Source organism: Brassica rapa, chromosome A03 (genome assembly GCF_000309985.2).
Source record: "Brassica rapa cultivar Chiifu-401-42 chromosome A03, CAAS_Brap_v3.01, whole genome shotgun sequence".
NCBI classification, from domain to species: Eukaryota; Viridiplantae; Streptophyta; class Magnoliopsida; order Brassicales; family Brassicaceae; genus Brassica; species Brassica rapa.
This window is the reverse complement of record NC_024797.2, coordinates 16,652,864-16,678,632: the sequence shown is the minus strand read 5'-3', so window position 1 is coordinate 16,678,632 and position 25,769 is coordinate 16,652,864. Positions and strand designations below refer to the sequence as shown.

General features: G+C 37.0%; 5 protein-coding genes, 2 long non-coding RNA genes and 1 other non-coding gene across 11 annotated transcripts; 3 read left to right on the top strand and 5 right to left on the bottom strand.

The window, feature by feature from the left end:
- The first annotated feature begins 147 nt into the window (after window positions 1–147).
- On the top strand, window positions 148–220 carry TRNAR-UCU. Its single transcript has one exon. It is a non-coding gene; the product is annotated as a tRNA-Arg (tRNA).
- Window positions 221–317: 97 nt separating this feature from the next.
- On the bottom strand, window positions 318–2,183 carry LOC103859272 (trihelix transcription factor GT-3a). Its single transcript, XM_009136783.2, has one exon. It carries the CDS (start codon window positions 1,775–1,777, stop codon window positions 527–529), a length of 1,251 nt encoding a protein of 416 aa, XP_009135031.1. The 5' UTR covers window positions 1,778–2,183; the 3' UTR covers window positions 318–526.
- Window positions 2,184–2,622: 439 nt separating this feature from the next.
- Window positions 2,623–6,394, bottom strand: LOC103859270 (threonine dehydratase biosynthetic, chloroplastic). 2 transcript variants are annotated; one of them, XM_009136781.3, is made up of 9 exons: window positions 5,898–6,394; window positions 5,274–5,453; window positions 4,921–5,190; window positions 4,531–4,737; window positions 4,208–4,456; window positions 4,056–4,126; window positions 3,338–3,455; window positions 3,127–3,261; window positions 2,623–3,048 (listed from the first exon to the last, which is right to left on the bottom strand). In XM_009136781.3, the coding sequence occupies exons 1-9, from the start codon at window positions 6,336–6,338 to the stop codon at window positions 2,908–2,910; spliced, it is 1,812 nt and encodes a 603-aa protein (XP_009135029.1). In that variant the 5' UTR covers window positions 6,339–6,394; the 3' UTR covers window positions 2,623–2,907. The 2 variants fall into 2 exon arrangements, with proteins under 2 accessions (XP_009135029.1, XP_009135030.1); XM_009136782.3 differs by lacking the exon at window positions 5,274–5,453.
- Window positions 6,395–7,011: 617 nt separating this feature from the next.
- On the top strand, window positions 7,012–9,231 carry LOC103859269. Its single transcript, XR_001958111.2, has 2 exons — window positions 7,012–8,318; window positions 8,435–9,231. It is a non-coding gene; the product is annotated as an uncharacterized LOC103859269 (long non-coding RNA).
- Window positions 9,232–11,018: 1,787 nt separating this feature from the next.
- On the top strand, window positions 11,019–13,308 carry LOC103859268 (DNA repair protein recA homolog 2, mitochondrial). Its single transcript, XM_009136779.3, has 6 exons — window positions 11,019–11,240; window positions 11,501–11,564; window positions 11,638–12,125; window positions 12,196–12,342; window positions 12,535–12,669; window positions 12,749–13,308. The coding sequence occupies exons 1-6, from the start codon at window positions 11,178–11,180 to the stop codon at window positions 13,022–13,024; spliced, it is 1,173 nt and encodes a 390-aa protein (XP_009135027.1). The 5' UTR covers window positions 11,019–11,177; the 3' UTR covers window positions 13,025–13,308.
- Window positions 13,309–13,409: 101 nt separating this feature from the next.
- Window positions 13,410–21,157, bottom strand: LOC103859267 (kinesin-like protein KIN-7O). 2 transcript variants are annotated; one of them, XM_009136778.3, is made up of 31 exons: window positions 20,654–21,157; window positions 20,487–20,576; window positions 20,060–20,178; window positions 19,832–19,945; window positions 19,673–19,754; window positions 19,433–19,500; window positions 19,277–19,351; window positions 19,055–19,200; window positions 18,868–18,970; window positions 18,666–18,746; window positions 18,470–18,538; window positions 18,328–18,387; window positions 18,087–18,254; window positions 17,939–17,995; window positions 17,588–17,854; window positions 17,450–17,515; window positions 17,191–17,373; window positions 16,981–17,085; window positions 16,762–16,854; window positions 16,470–16,616; window positions 16,240–16,353; window positions 16,066–16,152; window positions 15,761–15,964; window positions 15,527–15,661; window positions 14,985–15,191; window positions 14,804–14,893; window positions 14,585–14,725; window positions 14,410–14,507; window positions 14,252–14,330; window positions 13,891–14,055; window positions 13,410–13,802 (listed from the first exon to the last, which is right to left on the bottom strand). In XM_009136778.3, the coding sequence occupies exons 1-31, from the start codon at window positions 20,778–20,780 to the stop codon at window positions 13,578–13,580; spliced, it is 3,765 nt and encodes a 1,254-aa protein (XP_009135026.1). In that variant the 5' UTR covers window positions 20,781–21,157; the 3' UTR covers window positions 13,410–13,577. The 2 variants fall into 2 exon arrangements, with proteins under 2 accessions (XP_009135026.1, XP_018513491.1); XM_018657975.2 differs by having other exon boundaries at window positions 14,804–14,890.
- Window positions 21,158–21,514: 357 nt separating this feature from the next.
- On the bottom strand, window positions 21,515–22,086 carry LOC103859266 (defensin-like protein 311). The gene is made up of 2 exons (XM_009136777.2): window positions 21,972–22,086; window positions 21,515–21,889 (listed from the first exon to the last, which is right to left on the bottom strand). The coding sequence occupies exons 1-2, from the start codon at window positions 22,018–22,020 to the stop codon at window positions 21,705–21,707; spliced, it is 234 nt and encodes a 77-aa protein (XP_009135025.1). The 5' UTR covers window positions 22,021–22,086; the 3' UTR covers window positions 21,515–21,704.
- Window positions 22,087–23,986: 1,900 nt separating this feature from the next.
- LOC103859265 lies at window positions 23,987–25,766 on the bottom strand. 2 transcript variants are annotated; one of them, XR_631222.3, is made up of 4 exons: window positions 25,262–25,765; window positions 25,111–25,192; window positions 24,582–25,026; window positions 23,987–24,286 (listed from the first exon to the last, which is right to left on the bottom strand). It is a non-coding gene; the product is annotated as an uncharacterized LOC103859265 (long non-coding RNA). The 2 variants fall into 2 exon arrangements; XR_631221.3 differs by having other exon boundaries at window positions 23,991–24,289; window positions 25,262–25,766.
- Between the last annotated feature and the right edge of the window lie 3 nt (window positions 25,767–25,769).

The window sequence follows — 25,769 nt, the reverse complement described above, 5'->3', positions numbered from 1 at the left end:
GAAATATTTTTTTACTAATACTGTATAATCAAAATTCTTTACCATTCTTTTCAGCCTGTTAGAACCAAAATTCTTTATTTCAGAAAACAAAAAAAAAACTTACTGTCATGAGTATATAAATATAAAACCTGACTGATTCCAACAGAAGCACCCGTGGCCTAATGGATAAGGCGTTTGACTTCTAATCAAACGATTGTGGGTTCGAGTCCCACCGGGTGTGCTTACGTTTTTGGTCTTTTTAGGGATCGATCCATAATCATTATGTCTTCTTCATAATGATCTTAAACAATTCTGAAAACCTTTGCCTAATGGATAAATCGTTTGTTACTTTTCATCCTTGATTCGAGATAGATACATTTCCTCTGACTTTTCTACTTAAATCATTCAAAATACGTTTTGCCTTTACATATAAAAAAAAATGACTTTGCTGATTATGTCGAAAATGTGAGAATCTCAAACATGCCAGAGAACTGAAACTAATCTAACCCAAAACATCGTTAATCCTAAGTTCCTAACACTAATCAGCTCACCCGGTTGCGGAACTCGGGTCGACCCGTTTACCCAACGACTGTAACTCCACCAGCTCAATCTCCCTCCGCCGGAGAATCAAAACCATCCTCTCAGTCTCAAGCATCCGTCGCTGGTTCTCCAGCTTAGCCTTCTCCATTTCCCTCTCTTTCTTGCTCCTATACCTCATCCACTTCACTCTCTCCTTCTCCATCTCCACCGCCTCCCACTCGTACCCAACCTTCCTCTCCTCCAGCTCCAACGCCTTCCTCCTCATCCACTCCCTCTTCTCCCACGCGCTCTTCCCCGGTTCATCCAACGCACGCGCCGTCTCCTCTCTCATCCTCTTCACGGCCCCGGATACTCCTTCCCCTCTCCTCCGCTTCTTGCTCGTCTCCTCCTCCTCCATCTCCGACTCCGAATCCTCCGCCGTCTCCGACTCTTCCGCTACCTCCGCCGCGTGAAAACAGCTCTGCTGCTCCGGACGGTGATGACTCGGAGCCTGACTCGCTTGCGGTTGGTCGAGATGGCCGCAGCTGTTGTGGTAAGCGCACATCTCCTTGAAGAAGAGATGTTTAGAGTTGAGCAGCTTCTTGACTTCGTCTTTCAGTTTAGGAGTGAGATGATCCATCGTCTCGAGCAAGGCTTGATTCTCCACGACACGACACGCTGTCCCTTTCCCGAGGATGTCGTTGACTCTCTTGTACCTTTTGTTCAAGTCGTTGAACTTGTCCTCGCACTGTTGCGGCGAAACGGAGAAGCCTTTCTCCACCATTGCTCTCGACACCGACTTCCACTTCCCTTTCTTCTGCAACACCGCTCCTCCTCCGCCGCCGCCGCCGCCACCACCTCCTCCGCCGCCGCCGCTGATTTTTTTCTTGGCCTCGGTTTGATCGCCTACTAACCCACCTTCGTCGCCGATGTAGTACACCGCCATGATCAGGAGCCGAACCATCGTGTCCGTCCATTTCATCCGATGCCACGGAGAGGCTCTCCTCTTCCCGTCGGTTCCCACGCTGTCTTCCGGGTGGCACCCGGACCCGGAACCAGACCCGCGGTCTTCGTCGTCGCCGCCGCTTAACGGGGAGAGTTGCATGGCTTTGGAGGAGCGAGGGTACAAGGACTTCAACGGTTGTTGATGATGTGGATGCTGATCGCCGGCGGTGGAGTAAGGATGCGGATGCTGGAACTGCACCGGGTTTGGTGGGTTCTGCGGGGTTTCTAAGGTTAACATTCTCGGATCAAACGCAGAGAAGCCGTTAGGTTCCATCTTATTTGAATTGTGAAGTGGTTTCTGTATCAGAGAGTCAAAGGACGAGAGAGAGAGAGTTGAGTAAGATATAGTACAAAACAGAGAAACAGAGTAGCTGGTTTTGGGCCGTCAGAGGGATGGTCTGAAAACTACCCATGGTTTTGTGGTTTTGGTTTTGGTTTTGTTTTTATTTTTAATTTTAATTTTCTTTCCTTTTTTGGAGATTTTGTTCATAGTCAAGTCAAGCCAAAACCAAGGGCCTGGTTTTGGTAATACTATGGAGCTGCTTTTTCTGGCCACCGTTTGTGACGACAATAAATCCAAAAAAAATTCATAAGATTTTTCTTTTAATTGAACTATAAGTTTAGAAAATGTAAATGTTGACAAAATATGGTTGACAAAAAAAAATGTTGACAAAATATAAATGACAAGTATATTATATATATATACCTTTTTTTTTTTTTTTTTTGGTCGATATATATATACCTTTTTAACTGTGATTCTTAAATAAAAGAAAAATGCACTATTACAATTTTACAACACCAACAATAATAATGTAAAGATATAGTTTATTTTAAAAATATTACATTTTTTATTAATAGTATTTATATCATGCATATCTGCATACAAATATGAATCTTCTTTGTTCACCTACATATATCAATCTCCAAGAAAAAAACAATTTGTTTAAAAATAAATATTGGATTCTGGTAAATATTCTACCATAGTATTTTAACGTCTCTATTTAAGTATTTATCTAACAAAACTAGCTAGATATTGTAACAAAAAGTGTGTCTTTTTTACATATTCTAAGATATTTTATACACTTTTATCATCTGAATTATATATTACTCACGGCCTTAAATATTCTTTCATAGATATTTTATACATTAGAAAGCATACTTTTTATACATACAAAATGGCAAGTTTTATTCCAAGGTTAGCTTCAAATTATTTGATGAAAGGTATCCAAAAGTCGACAACATACTAACATAGCGCTGAGAGCTCGTGGGAAATAAGGTTACACATTGAGCTAGTCCCAGATTTGTTTCTAACAGGAGCTCAAGAACAACCGTGGTGAACACAAGGAAGACTCTGATATCTTATTCTACTTACTCGGTTTTGGTCTCTCCATAACAGCTTCAAACTCACTGCATTAGAAGGTTGAAGATGGCGTCTTCACTCACCAAGACGTACTCGTATCCAAGAACTTGAGCTCGGTTTCGAAATTCCTCCATTTCTTGCTCCGAGACTTGGATCCCCACCAGCACGTTCGCGCCTGCTCCACCCTGTTTTGAAAGAAGGAAACATTGTATAGTAAGAAGAAGCCTCAAAAGTTACAACAAATGGTGAGTTCAGATATAAACCTCTGCACGGTAATGGAAAAGGCTAATGTTCCAACGTGGACTGAAAGAGTCCAAGAAGTTCATCAGAGCACCGGGTCTCTCAGGGAAGGTGAATTGGCATAGAACCTCTTCTTCAACACTTGATCTTCCGCCCATCTGAAAATATACAAAGTGTGATTCACATAACAAACTTGTATCAAATCAATGGGAGTTGTGGACAGAAGGGACGCACCAAGTAACGCAGGTGATCTTTAACTAAGTCACTGGTGGTGAGGTTCCTAGTTCTGAGTTGAGAAGATTCCATTCTCTTCTCTAGTGCTTTGAGCTCTCCGGCTGTGTGCACTCCAACACTAAGCATCAATACACAAACTGTGCGGATTAAAGGACTAACAACAACTAGGCCTGGGGATATAAACCAAGAACCGAAAACAAAATCGGAACCGGAAAAGAGAAACCCGAAACCAACATTTACAAATATCCAAACGGTTTCTACTTCTCTAAAACCGAGAAACCGAAAAGGAACAAAGAACCAACTGGATAACCAAATATCTAAAATACAGTTTTTATAGTTAATTATATTTAGTTTTAAAATTACCAAAAATTACTAATTTTAAAGCGAAATATCCATAAAAACCGGATTAACAAAATATCTTTAGCCGAAATTTTTCTTTTTTTGAATTATCCTATATTTTATCCGAAAATCCATAAAAATCTATTTTTTACTAAAATTATCCAAAAACCCAAAACTAAATTGGACCCATATATTTATTAGATATTAGCCGGTTTTTAATATTGTTATCCAAACCAAACCCAAAACAAAAATTCATAAATAACCAAAGATTTGTTATATCTGAACCGAGAAAAACAAAAACCAAAAAACCGAACCGGAAACAAAAACTGAACTCCCAGGTCTAACAACATGTCAACAACTTTTTCAGGAACAGACTTACCTGTAAAGTACAACAGATTCCTTTTCCGAGCCACATCTATACTTGAACTCGGTTATATTCATTGGTCCAATCTGCATCATTCAAATGTATTGAATTACATGCGCTCTGTATCCTGATTAACTGCTATACATGCTGTAACACCAAACACTCACCAATTCACAGAACTGCTTAAAACTTCCAGGCTTTTCCGGCAAGAGAGTAGCAAGAACAGCCTCCTGTTGCCTACCGACATTGGCTAGTTCCGTCACAATCCGTAGCTTATCAAAGTTCATGTTTGCACCACTGGTTATGGCTACAACATTCACGTCCTTTAGGCCATAGTATTTACAATATGCTTCAGCTCCAGCGAGCGCAAGAGCACCTGCTGGTTCTAATATGTTCCTTTGCTCCTCAAACATATCCTGTACTGAAAAAAGTCTATGATTATCCAGAACAATGCGCTGTGCAGCCATAACAAATAAAGTGTATAAGTTACCTTTATTGATGCACAAATAGCATCACGAGTGACAAGAACAACACCATCCACAAGATTTTGGCATATACGAAAAGTCTCTTTGCCAACTTCTTTAACTGCTACACCATCTGCAAAACCACCAACCTGGTCTAGTATCACTCTCTCGCCGTGATGCAAGGACAACGCCATTGTATTTGCATCCGCTGGCTCTACACCAATGATCTTCACCTTCATAACTCCAAAAAGCCACAATAAGGTAGGTGACAATACCAAAGCAACTAGCATGACCGGATCTGAGATTTTGGCGGCTATAGACATTTTTTAAAGAAATATTACAAAAAAAAACAATTTTTATGATTTTGGAAGCCTATGCCTATGTACTAGAGACTAGAGAGTAGAGAGTGCACATACCTCAGGACAAACTCTCTTCACATAAGAAGCAATACCAGCTATCAAACCACCACCACCAATGGGGACAAAGATAGCATGTAATGGACCTTTAGCTTGCCGTGTGATCTCCATCCCGACAGTCCCTTGTCCGGCAATAACATCAGGGTGATCAAAAGGAGGTATAAAACTCAAACCTTCTTCTTCAGCCCGTTGCTTAGCAAATGCTTGTGCTTCATCATACGAATCTCCAACAAGAACAACTTTAGCACCCAAGTCCTCCACAGATTGCCACTGTTTTTTATTTATTCAAAAGACCAAATCAGATACTAACTTCAGAAGGAAGCAAAAAACATCATCAAGACTAAAGCAAATACCTTGATTTCAGGGGTTGTACGAGGCATAACAATCACGGCGGTGCAACCGAGATTAGCAGCAGACATAGCCACTCCTTGAGCATGGTTTCCAGCTGAGGAGCAGATCACCCCTTTTGCTAATTGCTCTGATGTCAGCTTTACCATCATGTTGTAAGCTCCACGAAGCTTAAACGACTTCACCTGAACCATCATCACACACACACACACTCTAGCCTCAGTTTCATACATGATTCAGCAAAAATCAACCAAATGTATAAACTTTAAATGTTATTAGCACTGTTCTAAAAGTCGGTTTAGGCATCCACCTAATTGGCATATTGGGTCTAAACGAAATGAATTTTCCTGAACCATTTTTTTTAAAAATCGGTCTACGCGTTAAAAAAATCGACCACCTGAATAATAATCTACTATAACATTTTACCAAAAAAAAAAAATCTACTATAAAACTGGTCTAGGCGCCCACCTAAACAATAATCCTCTATAAGACGCCTGACCATCTGCTAACGATTTCTTGAACATTGGTTATTAGAAATGCCAATATCAATGCATAACCAATGCATCACAAACACACACACACTTAAATCAACCAACGGTGTAACCTTTCGATGTAATAGTGATGCTTACAGGTTGCAAGTCTTCTCTTTTCAGAAGCATACGAACACCTAGCCTCTCCGACAGCTTCTTAGCCAAGTGAAGCGGCGACTCAACGGCGATGTCGTAAACCTTCGTGGACAGTATATTCGTCAGATACTCCATAGCCTCCACGATGCTTCCGTTATCGTAGTCGCTCGCACGCTCCGGAACCGCGCCGAGGTAACCGGACGGGTACTGCAGCGAGTTCGGAGAGACCTTGAGACGTGGCAGAGGAAGATCCAGCGGAGCTAAAGACGTTTCTTCGCGGAAAAGAACAGCCACCGGTGACACGTGGTGGCTACGAGATCGAGTGATTCCGATGACCGGTTTTAACGGGAAGCTACGATGAGGTAGAGGAAGGTGGTGGAAGTGATGGGGTGACATTTGGGTGCGGAGAGATGACGGAGCTGTTGGAAGCTTGACGGAATCCATGGCGGCTCTGTTAGTGAGAGTGGTAGGTGGCGACGGCGGCAACAAAAAGTATCTGAGACTGGTTTGGTTTTAAAAGACTTACAGCAAAAGTTATTTATAAATTATAAGGAGGAAAATAATAGTCTTTGTTTATTTTATTTTAATTTTTGTCATCAGTCTTTGTTTATATTATTATTAATTAATGTATAGTGCTGCTTTTTTCTCTTTTTTTGGCCATACAATATTATAGTTTTTTTGTTTTTTTTAGAATATGTTTTATGAAATAACACGTATTATGTGTGGTTATATTAAATTTGTATGTATATGTTTAGTGAGAAAACTAAATGTTTTAAGATATTTTAGTATTATATATAAGATATGTGGTGTTACAAAATCTTAAAACTACTACATATTTTCTCATTTTGCTCTCTTTTTCATCCATGCAACCTTGATAACTTGTTGTGAAATTAGCTGAAACTTTTGTTAGGAGGGGTTTAAGACAAGTTTAAAGACTTTTCACATTTACCAAAATTGACTATGTTTAAAAGATGTAGTTATTAGAGTATATATATTATTTTTGTTAGTAACTCAGTATATAATATATATATATATATCAATGTACATCTGGATCCAGCCATCTCCTAGATAGTAAGTAGATTACTCATGTAATGTGATCTTCTCTTGTAAAAATTCAGAATCATGTTCTCTATAGTGGTTTCGTTAACTTTTTCCTTGTATCTAGATAATGGGATCCGAACCCGATCTAAACCGAAATATTTTGGGTATTCAAATATATCCAAATCAGATTTATATAGTTGAATATATATTAGCTAATTTTAGAGTTAATATCCAAAAAAATATCCAAAATGTAGAAGATATATTTTAAATTGTCAAAAACATTTGAAAATATATATAAATAGTCAAAAGTAAATATTTAAAATAGTTAAACAATGCCCAAACATCAAAAATACTTAAAATATATATTGATTCTTCATCCAAATATTCAAGTCAAACTAACTTTTATATTCAATTTAGGTATTTGGAATATATTGCTCAAATCTATATGTTATATATATATTATTATTTTTTGATTTTGAGAAATTTAAAATATTTATGATTTTTTTAAAATAAAATAATTTAAACGAGTTATCTGAGACTGAACCGAACCCGCAAAGATCCGAACCGAAATTTATAAATATCCGAATGGGCTGAAAAATTTAACTCCGAAAACCCCAAAATCCGAATAGACTCGAACCGAACGCGTACCCCGAACGTCCATCCCTAAAAATACTTATTAATCGAAGATTTTCTAGAGAATCTTTTCAAACAAAACTGATGTTGTGACATGTCGGTATTGTTTTTTGTGATAGAGAAGAGAACGATCATTATTTTTAACAAGAAAACAAGTTAATATTTGGCACATTCTATATTAAGACGAGTTTCTACAGGGGCATCACATGTGATATAGGTGAAATCATACAGTACTAGTACTACAAAGTTGTAATGAAAACTCATACGAAGTCATGTTTGGTACTTTTGTTTCCTTGTGATAATTGAAATTCCTGTTTGTGCTTATTTTCGCAATGTATGGTACAATGACAAGGATGTGGTGGAACATATATTACATTAGCATAGTGGAAAATAGGGTGGTTCTCCAATAATCACTTTCGGTTATGCTTTAGGTTTATTCCTCTTTAATTAGTAATTAATTACACACCATTGACGCCTCTTTTGTTTGGTTAAGGGTCTAACGACGTCAAGTGTGGGGTGTAACGGTGAGAGAATCTAAAATTTGTGGATGAGAATACCAGTTTTATCTCTTTCTCTGTTCCTCTGTCTCTCCCCCACACAATTTTGAACTCAAACTCAAGAAGAAAGACAAGAATGAGAAAGTTTCTTTGACTTAGACACAAGAATCAATCTGTTTACGTGACGCACAAACAATGATCTTAACAATGAAACTTCTTCACCCTCTCTCTTCCTTCACTACTCTTCCACCAAGTACACACTCTGTTTCTCTCTTTACACCACTAATAACTAGCAACTATACGTTTTTAATTTAACCAATAATAAGACATGGAACCAAGCAATAGCATTATTTTTAATCAAATTTGCAGAAACAAGGCAATCTAAACTTTACCTTGTCGGACAGTCAGAGAAAGGGAATGTTCTGAAAGGACTTGACCTCGGCGTTGAGGGGATGCGTGTTGGTGAAAATGAAAGACTTTACATAAACTCAAAAGTATGTTTTGATAGACAAGTTGAGAGTGTTTTGATATACAGAGATTGGTGATTGTTCCTCCTGAGCTTGCTCATGGGAAGAAAGGAGTGCAAGAGATTCCTCCAAATGCAACAATCGAGGGGACCAAACTATGTTGTTAAAACTTGAATCAGTTCAGAGTTTTGTCTGCTCCTAAAGTGGTGTTCATGTTTTGGTAGTTGGTACCTAGCTTGACATTTAGCTCAATTCAATCAAGCAGAGTCCTTTCAGGTATGTGAGATCAATTGTCTAAAACTTCTGTAAACTCATGTCAACAAAACATTTCTTGTAGGTAAAGTCTTCTCGGTTTTATTCTCAAAGCTATTGAAGATTCAACTGTATCAGAAGAATCTATTTAATTGATTCAAAAAGAACTTTTCATCTCTATTCATACACTCTTGTGCTCCGCAAAAAAAACTACAATTACCAAGTGATGGTCACCTAAAATTATATTCAGCCATAAGAAACACCTGAGGACCGCGTAGAAACTTCATATCCAAGCATTCCAGAAGTTTTGAGCTGATATGGTGATTATAATCCTCAACTCATAAGGCAAATGTTCTTCTTTATGATGAGACAAAGCAGAGGCATAATCATAAGAACAACTAAAAGTACCTACTTGGGGAACATGATGTTTATTCTCTTTAGCCCAAATTTGTTGCAGTCTCATTCGATTTCTTTATATGAATCATAGCACGACTGTGACTAACTGACTATATGCTATGTTAGTGTAAGAAACTATGAAATATTACGTTAATCTTATCTCCAAGACTTTTTGTTATTTTCGAAAAATATATAACAGAAATCAGAGTTATATTATACGTTAAATTTATAGATATCAAAATTTTATATTAAAAATAAAAACTGCTACTTAAAATATATTAGATCGCATGGTTTACAAATTGTCAAAAAAAAATCAATTAATATTAACATAAAAATATTTATGATTCTAAAAATTTAGATCCAGTCTTTTATCAAGACGCCAATGTGGATATAAGGTGGGACATGATGAATGAAACTGACGGTAGTTACTCGGCTAATATCACAATCTCCAACTACGTGATGGATCACCACCTTGAACAGCCATGGGGATTAGCGTTTAAATGGGTCCAAAGGGAATCACTACTGAGCACTTTGGGGTATGAAGGCACACCACACGGCTTTATTTCTTTCGGTGAGGGAGAGGCCGACACGTACTGCTTGAACAACGTGACCTTTATGGACTCGCCACGACAAACTGATCGTAACTGCATAGGCGGTACTGTGATTATTCCGCGGTTAGAAAAAGCCCACCTTGCGAAAAGCTCAAGTTCGTTTCAGGTTTCTGTTAGCCATTCTAATAGAGGATATCGAGGGCAGCTGCCTTCTGATGTAACTTTGATGACCACACGAGGATTTGAATACGAAAGTGAATGTGATTCAATGGAGCAAGTAACTGATGTTCATCTGAGTAAGTCCATTGTATTGTTGTGGCACATCCTATACATACCCACTTCTTTTGTAAATGGAGGACGACGTGCATTCTCTCCATAGCCAAAGCTACCAAGTTCCACGAGATTCATGACGCGGAAGAATTATGAAATGAGAAATACCTTATCATAGCACTAAAAAAGTTTCTATCGCAAATATAGACTCTAAGAATTAAAATGATCAAAATGTTTTATTAAAAAGGTAAATATATACTTATAGTCCTATGGTTAACTAATCTAAACTTTAAAGTTTAGAGTTAAATGGGTGGAGATTTGGGTTTGAGGTTTAAAATTTTATAAAACAGAAAATAAATATTAAAAATTTGAAAATAAAAATTTTAAAAATAGTTTATTCGAATTACACAAAAAAGATTTGAAAAAAAAATTCAAAAAAAAAATTATAAAAAAGTTTGAATTTGAAAACATATAATCTAAAACTATAAAAACTATTTTTTTTATTTTTATATATCTAGGGTATTAGTATCTTTTTACTTATTAAATGAAACATTTTGGTCATTTTCCTCTTTGTGGTCTATTTTTGTGACCAAAACTTGAAAATTTTCTATTTACGAGAATTACATTTGTGTAAAACAGTTAATTAATTATTATTTTTTGCCAACTGTTAATTAATTATTAATCAAACCAATACACTAATTGTATCCGCATGTAATTGTTTTTCTTTAATTATTACTCCCTCTGTTTTTTTAATATAAGTCGTTTTAGAGAAATTTTTTTGTTCCAAATTATATGTCATTTTCGGTTTTCTATGTAAAATTTATTAATAATTAATGTTGTATGACCAATGGTAATATATCTTCTATTTTTCTATTAGTTGAATTACGGTTAGGTAAATAATTAATGATATTTTTGTCTAGAAAATATAAGAAATTAATGGTTTTCTTAATTTACGTGTATAACGTAAAATGATTTATATTAAAAAACGGAAGGAATATAATTTTAAAATTCGCTAAATTGATTAACAGGTGTTATAAGCTGATTGAAATAGTTTATTTAAAGTGAAAAAATAAATAAAAATTGAAACTTCGTCACCAGCCGAGTTTAAAATCGCTCCGACAAGGAGGTGTAGCGGCGTCTGTTGGAACGCACGCCGCCGGAAGAAAAAACAGGGACATGGGTCGTCTCTCATTAACCAGTTCGATTCAGAGATTCCGCTTCTTCTCCTACTTATCTCAGGTTCTGCATAATCTTTCTTCTCTCTCTCTCTTCCTCTCTAACTGTTATTAACAACGGCTAAGCTCTGTAGTTTCTGTCCTAATGTCTCCAAAATTTTGAGAATTTAAAGAGCTTCTACATACTATAACAAAGACTTGATCTTTCCTTAGTAAAAATAGACTTTATGCATTGGTGAAGATTTGCTGAAGCAGCTTATGAACTAAAGTTAATAGCTTCTCCTTTTGTTTTACTCATGTCTTGCTCTTTGTTTTGTCTCTTAGCATAATGTACGAAGAGGTGTTCTCGCTTGCTCTAGCTATGGAAGTCATTATCTTTCGTCTTTAGGTAATTTCCCTTTCAATGAATGAATGGTTCTTCTGGTTTAGTCTCTTGACTATAGTGCTTCCATTTGTTTTAGCTGAAGCTTCAGACTTTGAGCTTGATGAATCTCCAGAAGATGATACCAACATAACGGAGAAAGACACTAATCTCCGTTCAGCATTATCACAGCTCTCAGTGTCAGGCATCTTCGATCAAGACTCTAAGCTCTGGCTGCAGCGCTTCTCCAGAACAAGGAGAGTCTCCGTCATATCCACCGGTTCGCTCAACCTTGATCTAGCTCTAGGCGTTGGAGGTTTGCCAAAGGGAAGAATGGTTGAGGTTTACGGCAAAGAAGCTTCTGGAAAGACAACTCTAGCTCTTCACATCATCAAGGAAGCTCAGAAGCTTGGAGGCTATTGCGCTTACCTTGACGTGGAGAACGCCATGGATCCTGCTCTAGCTGAGTCGATAGGTGTGAACACGGAGGAGCTTCTGATATCGAGACCTGATTCCGCTGAAAACATGCTGAGTATTGTCGATGTGTTGACCAAGTGTGGATCGGTAGATGTTATTGTGGTTGATAGTGTGAGTTTCTTCTTATTATTTTCATCACAAACGTTGTTCATGTTACTAATAGAAGTGGGGATTTACACAGGTTGCTGCTCTTGTCCCTCAATGTGAAGTTGGTGCTCCTCTAGGAGAAAGTTACAGAGATAGACAATCAGTGATAATGACGCAGGCGCTTAGGAAAATACACTACTCGGTTGCTAATTCTCGGACGCTCATTGTTTTTCTTAATCAGGTAAGAGAAGTATTGTGAATAGTGTTCTAAAAATCGGTCTAGGCGCCTGCCGCCTAATGAGTAATCTCTTATAAAGCGCCTAATTACCGTCTTGATTGTGAATTTGTGATTGGTCCTCTTTTTGCTTCTTTAGTTGGATCCTACAAAAAGATAAAGATCTCTCTGCTTATTGTTTTTTTTGGTCTGATACAGGTCAGATCACATGCCAAAGCTAACATGCGTTTCCCACATTCTGAAGAAGTGACTTGTGGGGGAAACGCATTGCGGTTTCAGGCAGCTATACGACTCAAAATGATAAGAACAGGGCTGATTAAGACTGATAGTGAGGTATGTATAAGCACATTGTTTTATGTGTTAGCTTGGTTTAGTCAGTTCTTTTAATGTTAAGTGTTAACCATGTCCTTAGGTAAGTGGTCTGAATGTGTGCGTGGAAGTGGTGAAAAACAAACTGACGCCAGGGAAGAAGAAATCTGAATTGGGGATTCACTTTGGTCGTGGCTTCTACGTGGAGCGTGAGGTGTTAGAATTGGCTTGTGAGCATGGGGTTATTGCAAGAGAAGGTAATAGCCATTTGATTGAAGGCGAGGTTGTTGATGGCAAAGACGCAGCTGAGAAGTATCTGCTGGAGAATAAGGAGGTTCTTGATACTGTCATCAATATCCTGAGGAAGCAGCTCTTCTAGATGTGTCAGAGACAGGGAGGAGCATTGAGTAGTTAGCTACGTTAACTAGAAAGAGCAGAGAAAGCATGTTAAAGCCTAGTTGTTGTTAGATGATGTCTTAGGCACTGTTCTTGCAAAACATTCTGTTCTATGTGCTGCAGAATCCGGCAGATCTGTAACTTAGCTTTCTACTTAGCCATTGAGTTGAAGGTTTCAGTTATGTGAACAGTTCAGCTCATGTAACGTTTAAGATTAGATGAAACATGAGAGGAAATTTAAATTTAATTTTTTTTTTAAGTGTAACAGATAGTATGTAACTCTTTGTGTGGCTCTCCTTATTGCAAGTTTGCAACGTATATCAATCATTTGTGGAATGTTGGAGAGATATTTTAGGAAACAATATGTATAAGAAACATATTTAATATAATCAAACTTGAAAATTAACCATGCGTTTAGTGCAAAGATCAAACAGAATGTACATCAACAGAACCACTTCAAAAGATTAGAGACATTTACTAGCCGTGCATTAATAACTACTAGTTAAGAGTAGTGTTGGTTAACTTTCATGACATTGTTATCTTGAAGAAGCAGAGAGCTGCTTCTTAAGGTCGATGACTTCGAGTGCTTTTGATGCTAACTTCTCCTTTAGCTTTGCGGATGCTTCTTGGAACTTCCTGTTCATAACTTCCGATTCTTTCACAGCCTGCTCGTGCCTTATAGATTTTGCATCTAAGCGCGCTTGGGTCCCCATGAGTCTCATTTTTAGCTTCGCCTTCTCCTTGTTGTCTGCATCTGCATCCTGTGATCAGATACAGCAGAGATATGTAAGAATGAATGGTTAGTACGACATGTATAACAGAATTATATCCGTCTGCTCTTAACCCAACCTGCAAACGATTTGATGAAACTACTTCCTTCTTAATCTCCTCTATGCGAGATAGCAAACTCTGGCGCTCACTTGTGACATAATCAAGCTCACTCTGAAGTGTATCTGACATCTCGCACGCACGTTGAAGTTCGGACTTTAGCGTGTCAATGTCAGACTTGAGTACCTGAAGGCGCACATACAAAATTACTAACGGTGCAAGTGATGGCTTCTGGTCTTTAACCAACATACCATAGACATGAATAGCATAGTCAGAAAGATATAACATCATTAGCATCGTTACAAATTTCAATGTAATAGAACTTCTGCATCAGATGTTCAGAGAGAAACCCTTTTGAATAAACTAGTGAAATGATTCTTACCTCTTGAGATTGTTTACTCACGGCATGAGCTGACTGAAGTTCATTCCCAAGTCTATCAATCTCCAAAGACTTCTCCATGCTACAGGGGAACATAAAAGAGTTAATTTTTAGAGAGCAATTTTAATTTTCTCAAAGAAAGAGAAATGAAAACTACAAACCTGCTTTCGTTTTCCTGCTTAGCATTTTCTTCAGAACATCTTAGCTTATCAGCAAGGGTGATACATTCAAGTCGGCAAGATTCAAGCTCCCTCTTTGCCTAAAAGTTCAAAGCGATTGACAACTTTAAAGTGCATGATAAAAGTAGAGAAAAGGGCTTTTTCGATTCGAACATACCTCTGACACTTCTTTAGATAGTGACTCTATTTTTATATTATATAGATTCATCTTTTCTTCCATGGCCTCTGTCAAAGCTTTTTCTTTCGAGCTCCATATTGCTTTCTCTTCCTCCATCTCTAAAAGTGAGGTCGCCAGATGCTGAACATCATAACGAGTTAAGTGGATTTACTCAAAACAAAGAACCAAGTTAAAAATCTGTATTTGCAATCATCTTACCATCGCTAGCTCTTCCTTCTCTTCAAGCAACTGTTTAACCTTGGTTTCCAGTTGTTGCTGATCAGAAGATGAGCTTTCGAGTCTAGCCTTCTAAAACAAAACATAAAGCGTACGCACTGTCTTAGAATACATTCAAACTCAAAACTATTGGATCAATCATCAATTGCAAGAAAAGACTTACAAGCTCCGTGATATCTATTTGCAGCTGTTCTAATTGGGTATTTGAGAGCTCCAGCTTCTCTGTCAGAGATGTAACTTCTTGATCTAAACCCTCGCTTCTACATAGCAACTCCTCTTTCTCTCCACGTTCAGCAGCGAGTTCCTCCTCCAATGAAGCAATTGTTGTTTCCATCTCAAAAGCAAGCGCTTCAAGGTTGTGAAATTCTTCCTGATAAATGCAAAGTAGACATTAGGATGAGAATTTTACTTAAACAAAGGTATATCCACCAAACAGACTGATATCGGTTAGCTATTGAGAAAAGATACCATAAGATAGATATAGTATTAACAGTTTTTTTATCAGACATGCTCACGCAGTGTTTGAACAAAAGCCAAACTCAGCCAATATAAAGTGATTTGCTGCAATACGATCATGATATCTCCCACATCTGAGATTTTGACATTTACATTTCCAACATTGAATATATATATTGTGGAGATGTTACACGATATGACAACTGTAAAAATAAAAAACATGCAGCAAGACAAATCATTAGATAATACCTGCAAGGACTGTTTTGCATTTCTCTCATCTTGTCTTTTACCGGCAAAGGACTCCTGTTTGCTAATATCTTTCTCGAGGAGGGCCGTTTGGCTATGCAAACGTTTTAACTCTCTCTCAGCAGATGCCTTCTCCGCCTTTATCAGAACATCAAAATTATTAGTACGACTTAGATGTGTTATCTAATCGAAAAAATACAAAAAAAGGTATAGTTAGAATTGGAATCCACTGCAAACCTCTAGTTTGGTCTTATCCTGCATGACATTCTTAAGCTTGGATTCAGTGTCTTTTAGCTTTGCTTTCATCTTATCAAAATCTTTTCTTAGAGTTTCCTTCTCTTTGGCCAAAGAAGAGGTAGATAGGCTCGCTATATCCTTCTCAAGACATTCTATGTGAGAGAGGAGATCTGACCTCTCCGACTCATTCTGGTCTGAGAGCATCTGACAAATGGTTAAGAACACCAAATTACTTTCAGCACTTGAAAGTTGAAGGAAGAAAAGAAGAACTCTAAATACATTTCAGTTGAAGGAAACAAAAATACCATTAAGGAAGTTCCATGCTTTTGGGCTTCTTGGTTTAGTCCTTCTATTTGGCTCTGAAGACCAGCACACTGCTCTTGCAAAAGAACCTGGAAAGAATATCACGATTTTAGCTAACAATACAGAAAGATCTACGATCAAGTGTAGTAGGGTGGGAAGAGAACAAGAGTTTGGACCTTCTCATTCTCAATGTCAAGAACTTTTTGTTTAAGAAAAGATTGGACATTTTGATATCCGCTGATAATTGAAGCATGCTCATCAAAACTTTGGCGCATAAACAATGTGAAATCCTGCAGTGAGAAATTCTAACTTAGAAAACATGATCGTCTATCTCTATTACCAACCATGATTGAGGTTTGCTGCCTAAACACAGCTCCTAATCTACTAAGCAAAGCAGAGTACTTACATGTATCAAAGGAGAGAAGGAAGCAAAATCTTGGAGACCCTCATCCATAACTAACGATATGGTTTCCAACGATGCTTTAAAGTTTTGAAACTCAGATGCTAAGACTTCAACTTCTGTTGTGACGTTGACCAGAGAGTTAAAATTCTCCTTCACAGTAGAAAGTAAAAAATCAATTAGGCAATGCCAAATGGTTGACAACAATGATAATCTGCAATGCGGAAATGGTTGACAACAGTGATAATCTGCCTTGGAATTGTCAGATTATTGGGATGAATTTAAAGTGGAAACCAACATTAAGCACATGAGTGACTTCAGACTCCTTGGACACAAGTTGTTCGCGAGCAATCTGGGCCTCTTCTCTAGCAGCATGAATCTCTTCTTGAATCTATAGAATTTCATACAACATAAGAGGTTTTCAAACAGTTAGTACCAGAACAAGACTAGAAATCTGACTGCATTTAGGTGGCTGGATAGAACAGCAGAGCACAATCAATTAAAGAACCACGAGTACCTCATCATTTTTTTCCTTGGCACAGATATTCTGCTCAGTAGCTTTCGTGACAAGATCATCAAGATTTTGCTTGCTTGAAGACTTCTCAGTTTCCAGCATGTTTATCTTTTGGACAAAATGTATCAAGGGTAAGAATAAAGCCGAAATAGAAGAAAGCAAAGCTACTTAACTAGATGTTTCAGTTGTAGGTAAAGAAAAGAATAAATGCACCTTCTCTTGGAGTTGCTTAATGAGAAGAATATCTTCTGGATCCCTAAGATGGACACCACTTTCCTCTTGATGTACATTACCAACAACTTGGCAATCTAAATGCTTGCATGTTGCTTCACCAGATAAATCTTTTTCGCCCAACTTTGCTTTAAGGCACTCAATTTGTATTTCGTGGGTGATTCTCTATTGGAAGGTGCAGAGAAATAAGAAACAGAAAACACAAGCTACTGAACTAATGTTGAGAAGGACAAAGTATTACCTCAGTTTCATATTGCAAGAAGAGATCCTCATATTCCCTTTGAATCCTCTCTGACTCGCTTTCAACCTATGAAACAGTAACAAAATGTCACTTTCACAACAAGATAAGCAAAAGATATATTCAAAAAGAAAGACTGACCACTACGGGACTTTTCTTCCTGACCACTACAGGACTTTTCTGCCTGATTGATGATGGTTTCTTTCTGCTAGTCACATGCACTAAAGCACACGGATCCGGAAGTGCAGAATCTTCAAGGGTTTCATCGATATTATGTTCATCTTGCTCGCTGATGCTGTATAAGAGTTCGTTTTCTACCAGTTCCGCAAATGGAAGTAGTGGGCCTGTCTCACGCTCGGATCTTTCAGATTTAAGAGAGGATCCCCTTGACAAGACATGAGACTGAACCTGATATGCAAAAGGCAAAGTATTTTTATGGCTGAAATAGTCAAAACTTTCTCCTGTTTTTGTTGACCATTTACACAATTTTACCTCTGATGTTGAATCCCGTGAAAGGAGACCAGTACACCATGTATCTCTCCTCTTTCCCTGCGTTTTGGAATAAATGTATAACGCCTAGCAAATGCTGCTTAAACTCGAAAGGTATCACTAAACAAAGAATGGAAGAAAAAGAAAAAACCTTCTTAAAGTGATCCTGCTCACGTTTCTCATCTCTATTCGAGAGGAGAACCATTGAACTCAAGTTCTCAATTTTCTTTGCTTGCTCTTGCAAAACTTTTTCCCTCTGAGCTTGTGCCTTTTTCTCCTCTTCTAATTCGAGTGCAATCCGCTCTCTTTCTAACTCAGACTGCGAAAACGGATTGTATCAAAAACATATTAAAAAGTAATCAACTGAAGAATCAAGAGCAAAAATGCCAGACCTTCAACAAGGTGTTGCGCAAGTTAAGAATCTCTTCGTCCGAATGATCAGAGTGAGAAGTCTGCAATAGAAAAGCTGATATTTCACCCAAAACAAAAACATAAAAGCTACCTTTGAGAATAAAATGAAAACAGTTTAGCAACCTTTAGTTTGGATCTGAGCTCCTCAATTTCCTTCTTTTGGCGCTTTAACAAAGCAGCATCAGTCAATATCTGTATCATAAACACAAAGAATGGATAGGTTATTAGTTTTAAAACATGCACATCTTATATACCAAACTTAATCAGGAAGTATGTTACAAAGATAGAGAGAAATAAGCCCAAGATAACTGGATCCTACCTCGTTGACATGTGCACAATTAGTGACACGTAGTGCTCGGCTAGCAAACTGAAGACTGCTCTTGGTTTCATCTGCATGGTCCTGACATCAAAACGAATGTAACATTGTTAGTTGTACTAAAGCAAACAAAGAAAAAACTGAAGACTGCTATTTCATCTGCCTTGCTCATCCTCATGCCATAATATTGGTGATTAATACGTACTGGTGCAAGTGTTATATTGCATATGATAGCTGTATTTGCATTTCCACCTAAAGCGGGTTGCAAGATCCTTGTAAGCTTGCTGTCTCGGTATGGAACATGACCACTGATTCAATTAAAGAAGATGTCAATAAGACTATATACACAACTGGTATGTACCATATGCTACAAAACTAGACCAAAAACTTACCCCTGATTTTCAACTCCTTCACTCAGTTTTTTAATTACAGTCCCGAGTGTCATCAAGCTCTTGTTTATATGTGAACCTTCCTTCAGCCTAACACCCTCTGCACCGGTTTTGGAAGCCCGTTCCGAACCAGCTAGATCCACCAAATTCTACAAGTAAAAAGAAAGATGAAACTAGCATGTTGTATATCAGGAGAACGAAAACATTGATTCCAAAAGATAGTACCAGAACCGAGACACGGACTGCGTCACAGGCATTTCCAACACCTTCATCTTGCGTCTTCTGTCTACTTTCTATAATCTGTTTGATGAAACAGCTTGCACGTTTAAATTCAACTTACACATAACTGAGCACTAAGGTTGAGTATATATGTATATTTACCATGCGGAAAATAGTGTGAGATCTGCTACTGTGAACATTCATATTTGTCTCTCCAATATGCCGATGAGCTGAAATTTATCCCAGAGAGAAATGAATAACCATTCACTAAATCAGTGTTATCAAAACCAAGACTTAGACAGAAGAAACGCATGCGCACAGGTTATAAACACACACAAAAGCTCTGCTCGGAAATAACAAAATAGAGAGCAAATTACGTGAAGAGAAGAGAAGAGAAAGTACATTCTCCAAACTCCATCATTTCAAGAACTTGTTGAGGGGAAGCAACAATTTCTTCTCGTAGTCCAGCCACAAAGATTCCTTTCTACAACATTTAAGATTGAAAAAACGCATCAGACTCGCTAGAAGAAAGAGGATTCTAAGAAGGCATATATGTTGTACCTCTAGATTCTCATGAATCTGTAGTTTCCGGTGTTCAGGAGCCAAGAGATCGTTTATATCTTCGTTATAAATCTCAAGGTAAGACATACGCAACAGAAACTCCCTGCTTGTATCCTAATGGTGAACCAAAGAACGGTGTTCCTCTAATCAAAAGCTTTCCACAAATAACGCTAAATCTAAGGAAAATCACTTTACAAACATAAACACACAAGTTTTGGAGATAAAAACCTGATATATAGTCTCAAACATATCGTGTACAGCAAGAGGGATGACTCCTGGCTCAGTCGGTGAGCCTCGCATCGTATGCGTCTTGCCACTGTTTGTTTGCCCATAAGCAAACACAGTTCCTTCAAAACGAAACAATTAGCCAAAAAACTCAGCACAATTGCAATCAAAAGAGCCAAAGACTACTGAGATTACAAAATCGAAGTAAACCAAATAGAAAAGCTGACTAAATCAGCTAAACCGATTCGAGTACTTGCTGATTAAGCCAAAACGAAACAGAAACTCAGCACAATTGCAAACTTGAGAGCTTCATTTTCATCAGTATGGAATCAAAGAGCCAAAGACTACTGAGATTATCAAAATCGAAGTAAACCAAATCGAAAAGCTACGTAGACCAGCTAAACCGATTCGAGGATTTGCTGAGTATTACCGTTGAATCCGCGAACGGCGGCAGCGACGATATCCTTCGTCCGAGCTTCGTAGACTTGCACAGTTTTGCAATCTTCTCTGAAAATCCGATCTGTTGTGGCAAGAGAGAGAGGTTGAGCATGAAAATTACCAGAGCAGATGGAGAGGGGAACGAGGAAAGAAAAGTACCAAATTCGAATGAGAGAGTAGAGTGATTGGGCATGAAAATCGAGTCCGACGAGATCTTCCATGGGCTCGTCTTCGCGTCCTCCGTCGAGAGCGGACGAGATCTGACTGAGACGTGTATTCTCTCCATTCTCCGGCGCCGATTATCTTCTCCGGCGTAACAAAAACCTAATGGTGTTCGAAATTTTCCCTCCAGTCTCTTCCGCACTAAACTGTTTAGTGTTAAGTGTTAAACCATAAGGTTTTCGAATTTCAAAAACCGGATCGAACCGGTTTATTAATTAAATTAGACCAGAAGAGAGATTGTCCCCGTCTAATGCGCCGTTGGTGAGTCTAATGCAAATATTTAAATGTGTAACAAGGTTTGATGTTGATAGAAGTAAAACTATGTCCAATATAAATGTGTAGTTTTGTGAATTTAGGTTTGTATATAAATCATCAGTCGGATAAATTAATGTGCAGATGCATTATTATTTTAATTGAGTTTCGTTTCTCTATGCCATTTTCAAGGAAGCTTATACTTTTGTAAATGTCGTTTAAGATTTTCACAAAAGTATAATAAAACATTTAAATTTTCTATTTTATTTCTAACTAGTATATTGAATACTTAATATTACTGATTAACAAGCTAAATGTGTATGGATCAACTGAAAAGTTTGTCAAAAATCTACATTAACAATGTAAAATGACATTTGAAATGAATTTTAACTCTTAAACAAACATATAAATTAAATTACTTTTTATCAACGATAAAAAATATGTGAATTTGAATTGAAAGGGTGACATATATAACACTACCACAGGTCCACAACTACATATCATAGTCAATTGACTATCGTTATGTTGAGTTGAAGTCCTCATCACTTGTTTAAACGAAGAGTCAAAGCTAACTAGCTAAGACTCCGTCAGTTGATTAATTGTAGAGATACATTGCATATGAAAGATGCATGAAGATAAGATAATGATTGAGTGAGTGCTAATAAATTGGGTTTTATGCACTGTAATTAAAATAAAAGGTAACATAAATGTTATTGCATCAATATTATGATGAAGCTCAAGAGTTGGTGGTCGTCCAAGAAGGAGTGGTGGGAGCTGCAGGAGGTGGCCTTTTAGCGAAACAGCTACAATAGCCATTGTAGCAGATTGGCATCCTCCCTGTGCGCTTACATCTTGGAATGCCAATGTCTATACAATCTTGGTCCGTATGACATATATCTCCAACCGTTACTGTTACCATGCCTGTTCACAGTGTCAAACAGTATAAACAAAGACGATAGAACATATATATCAAGCATCAATAGCTAAAACATATGCAACTTACACAACGAGACAAGGAAGAAGATGAAAAAAAATGCTGAAATTTTCTCCATTTTATTGTTGTTGCGTTGATAATTTATATCCTTATATACTTATGTGCTGACTGAGAGCTGATTTTGGATTCATTAGGTGCATCCATACATATATATACTCAAGGTTGTTAGCATGGGTTGATCTGGTCAAGTACATTCCCAATATGACTGGTCAACAATCACTAAAAAAATCAAAACATTCTTTTTCAGTCTCTGACTAATCAAACCCGTATATTCATCGACCAATAAGAATTAATTATTTCATATTTAGTATCCTTTTTAAAAAGTAACAAAATATTGTCAATTTATGTCATGATTTTAAAATATAAAAATAAATAAAAAATAGTAGTGCATTTGCTTGGTGTTCAACTAGTAGATACCGTGCTTTTGCTTTTTCACCAAAAGTAAATATGATCATGCTAAACATTTCTTTGTCTAACTATGGAATTTGAATATTTTGCATGGATGACTGTGTGATGTTGAACAAAGGCAAGCATATAGTTCAAGTTGTTTATATGTTGGTCACTATCCTTCAATACCAAGCTTATCTATAAGAAACCATACTCTAAGAAACTACACTACTGATGATGCTTATCACTGGAAAGAGAATTTGTAGTTTGCTTGGTCCATCCACGAACTGGGTGCGTCCCATTTAGTCCTAGTTGAACAGACAGTCCCATTTAGTCCTAGTTGAACAGTGTGTCTTCTGTAGCTGTCAAACTCAAGGTTTAGACCTATTCATAGTGCCGGTTATACACTGGAACATGTGGCCTTGATTTCAAGTTTTGATTTTGTTTCATATTTCTGTTTTGTTTCATATTTTTATTTTCAAAATTTCAAGCTTTGATTTTAGTTAAAGATTTGATTATTTTATTTGATGGTAGAAGCATTTTTACTTTTTTTGTTCATTTGTTTGAACATGTAATATATTTTTAATAAATGACTGTGTTGACAATATGACTCTAAAATTCATATAATATGATCTCAAACTAAATAATTATGTTTATTGGTATAAAACTGAATAAACCAAAAACCGACGGTATATAAACCGAACCGAACCGAAGTAAATATGGATTTAGAATGGTAGTTATATTTTACTAACCGAAATACCAAAAACAAAAAAAAAACGAACCTAAACCGAACCGATATCCGGATTGAACACCCAAAAATAACAATTTTCCTAATTAGTGAAAGGATCATGATATTATAGAGATCTAATTCATAAACGAATAATAGTCAATAGATTTCATCCCTTAATTACGAAAACTAGAGATTTTCCCGGGCTACGCCCGGATTTTTTTTCATATATTTAAATTAAATTAAGATTATTTTAGAATTCATATTTGAATATAAATATTTTATACTTAGACGACTGATTATGCTATCTAAATTATTAGACAGTCTGAAAGACTTGAAATGTTGATTTTAGTTAAGTTTTCTTGAAGATCATCCTCTGAGTTTGGTGTTGTTTTGTTCAAACTCATGCATTAAACTTGACTCTTATCATGCTTCTGAAGTCTCTAATGATTTGTATTGTGTTGCCAAAGTAAAATTGTGTCACCGATGATGAAGCAAACATATTTGAATATAAATATTTTATACTTAGACGACTGATTATGCTATCTAAATTATTAGACAGTCTGAAAGACTTGAAATGTTGATTTTAGTTAAGTTTTCTTGAAGATCATCCTCTGAGTTTGGTGTTGTTTTGTTCAAACTCATGCATTAAACTTGACTCTTATCATGCTTCTGAAGTCTCTAATGATTTGTATTGTGTTGCCAAAGTAAAATTGTGTCACCGATGATGAAGCAAACATTAGCTTCCCTATAAATAAGATGTATTAATTTTAGACGCCTTAAACTTGTTTTGCAATGAGACGCCTGAGAAAGGTAGTAGTAAGTCATTGTACATTTGTACGTCTCTGTTTTTTACTCAATTTCTGGTACACTGCTTAGTTATTAACAATCGCATCTTGTTATCCCTGTGTATATAAGGAAAATTACTATTCAAGCTTGTAAAAATAAATGGAAAAGGATTATATAAACATATATTATTATTTTACATTTATCTTCTGTAGTATCTGAGGAGGTAGCCCAAATAATGCGTGTGTCCAGAGGATTCATGACCCGTATTAAGATACATCAAAAAGGTATCGATAATTTCATGTACCTCTAGAGTCCTTCCGTTTTCGTCTTTATCATCATTAGATAATCCAGCATGTCCCTTCAATGGATTTCATAAAGTAGCCAATCGCAGATCTAAGACTTTGGGAGCATCTTCAAGAATCTGCTGAAAAAATTATGTTTTTTTGGAGTTTCAGAAAGAATCACCGATGTTTATTGCATTCTACTTGATGCTAGAAAGATTGAAATTTAATGGAACATGTAATGAAAGTAGAGAATATAAATGAACATTACTACATGAGGAAACAAATTTATGATTCTAAGCTAAATCAATATGACCAAAAAAATGCTAGTCTTCAAGAGAAGAATAGATGAAAGCAATCAGATGATGTCGCCATATGCAACAAAAATAGGACCTGACCACATCTTAAATCAAATCGAGCAAAGATTTACATTACCTCAACCGTAACCAGGAAGTTAGGCTGGAAGAAAAGTGTTCCCAAACTCAATCTGTTGTTGATCTCGTCATCAACTTTTCTTCTTATCTTTTTACCGACAGTATGATGAATTTCCTTCTCAAGTGAAGCTTTTTGCTTGCTCCTCTCTTGAAATTATTATCATACAACTGCGCATCCACGATCTGTCTGTTTTACTCTTTTATTTCTTAAACAACACACATCGTTAGACAAACTCTCCTACAAATACTAATAATAATAATAATGTCAAAGCTCTCGTCTTTAAACGTTCTATAGGCTAATAGGATTCAAAGGCAAGACCTTTTCTCAGTTCCATTAACTGTAAACACACTAACAGAAAAATCCCAGAAAAAATATATTGAATTCAGACAGTACCTGTTTTTAAGATGTAGGACCCTCGAGTGTAGTTGTCACGGTGTCGACAGAACTGGGAAAAATCCAATGCTAGAAAGATCAAGACACAAGGATAGATGAGAGAGAAGCAAATCGGAAAAGTCAAGTAAGAACGTACACGTTACTGTGTCTCCTTCTCCAAGCTTCTAAAACGACGACGGAGAAGACGATCAGCACCAGCGTGAGGCCGAGTTCTACGACTGTAAATCGGAAACAGAGAGACTGAGTGGTGAGAGATTGAGTGGTGAAGTATAATAATAAACTAATACCTGACTTTCAAATGTAGAGAACAACAAATTGTCATTGTGTTATGAATCTGGAATCGAGGGTTCATATTTTAGATAACTCAGGCTGGAATGACAATAGTTAACGGACCTGTCTTATCATATCATCAAGGGGTTTATATAACAGGAAAAACAAAGGAAGGTGGAACGATAATCTCTAATGAAGATAGGAGAAAATATCAGAATTGAATGAGCAAGATTGGGGTGTAATAATTACAGAGAGATTGCAGAGATTAGAATAGTGAATTGGAAGAGTCGGAGTTGAAGGCGACGAACATTCTGCGTAGAATAAGATATGGGCTGTTCTATATAGGTCTATTTTTTTTTGTTCAGCCCAGATTTACTGGACCTTTTAAATTTTTTGTCGACAAAATAAAAGTGACGTGGCAAAACAGAGCTTCATGATTGGCCTGAATAAAAAATCCTACGTGGCACGCTCGTTGCTCTTCTTATTCGGCTTTTAGTAGTGTTAGATGCGCATTTGTACAGCTCA

Coding starts and splice junctions, on each gene's coding strand:
- LOC103859270 (XM_009136781.3), bottom strand. CDS start 6,338: ATGGATTCCGTCAAGCTTCCAACAGCTCCGTCATCTCTCCGCACCCAA. Junction 3,456..4,055: donor GAATCTGTTGTACTTTACAG/GTAAGTCTGTTC, acceptor ATTGATGCTTAG/TGTTGGAGTGCACACAGCCG. Junction 3,262..3,337: donor AAGATCACCTGCGTTACTTG/GTGCGTCCCTTC, acceptor GTATATTTTCAG/ATGGGCGGAAGATCAAGTGT.
- LOC103859267 (XM_009136778.3), bottom strand. CDS start 20,780: ATGGAGAGAATACACGTCTCAGTCAGATCTCGTCCGCTCTCGACGGAG. Junction 18,388..18,469: donor AGCTCAGATCCAAACTAAAG/GTTGCTAAACTG, acceptor TTTCTATTGCAG/ACTTCTCACTCTGATCATTC. Junction 17,086..17,190: donor TTAAGCAACTCCAAGAGAAG/GTGCATTTATTC, acceptor TTTGTCCAAAAG/ATAAACATGCTGGAAACTGA.
- LOC103859272 (XM_009136783.2), bottom strand. CDS start 1,777: ATGGAACCTAACGGCTTCTCTGCGTTTGATCCGAGAATGTTAACCTTA.
- LOC103859266 (XM_009136777.2), bottom strand. CDS start 22,020: ATGGAGAAAATTTCAGCATTTTTTTTCATCTTCTTCCTTGTCTCGTTG. Junction 21,890..21,971: donor CTTCTTCCTTGTCTCGTTGT/GTAAGTTGCATA, acceptor CACTGTGAACAG/GCATGGTAACAGTAACGGTT.
- LOC103859268 (XM_009136779.3), top strand. CDS start 11,178: ATGGGTCGTCTCTCATTAACCAGTTCGATTCAGAGATTCCGCTTCTTC. Junction 11,565..11,637: donor TCATTATCTTTCGTCTTTAG/GTAATTTCCCTT, acceptor CATTTGTTTTAG/CTGAAGCTTCAGACTTTGAG. Junction 12,126..12,195: donor ATGTTATTGTGGTTGATAGT/GTGAGTTTCTTC, acceptor GGATTTACACAG/GTTGCTGCTCTTGTCCCTCA.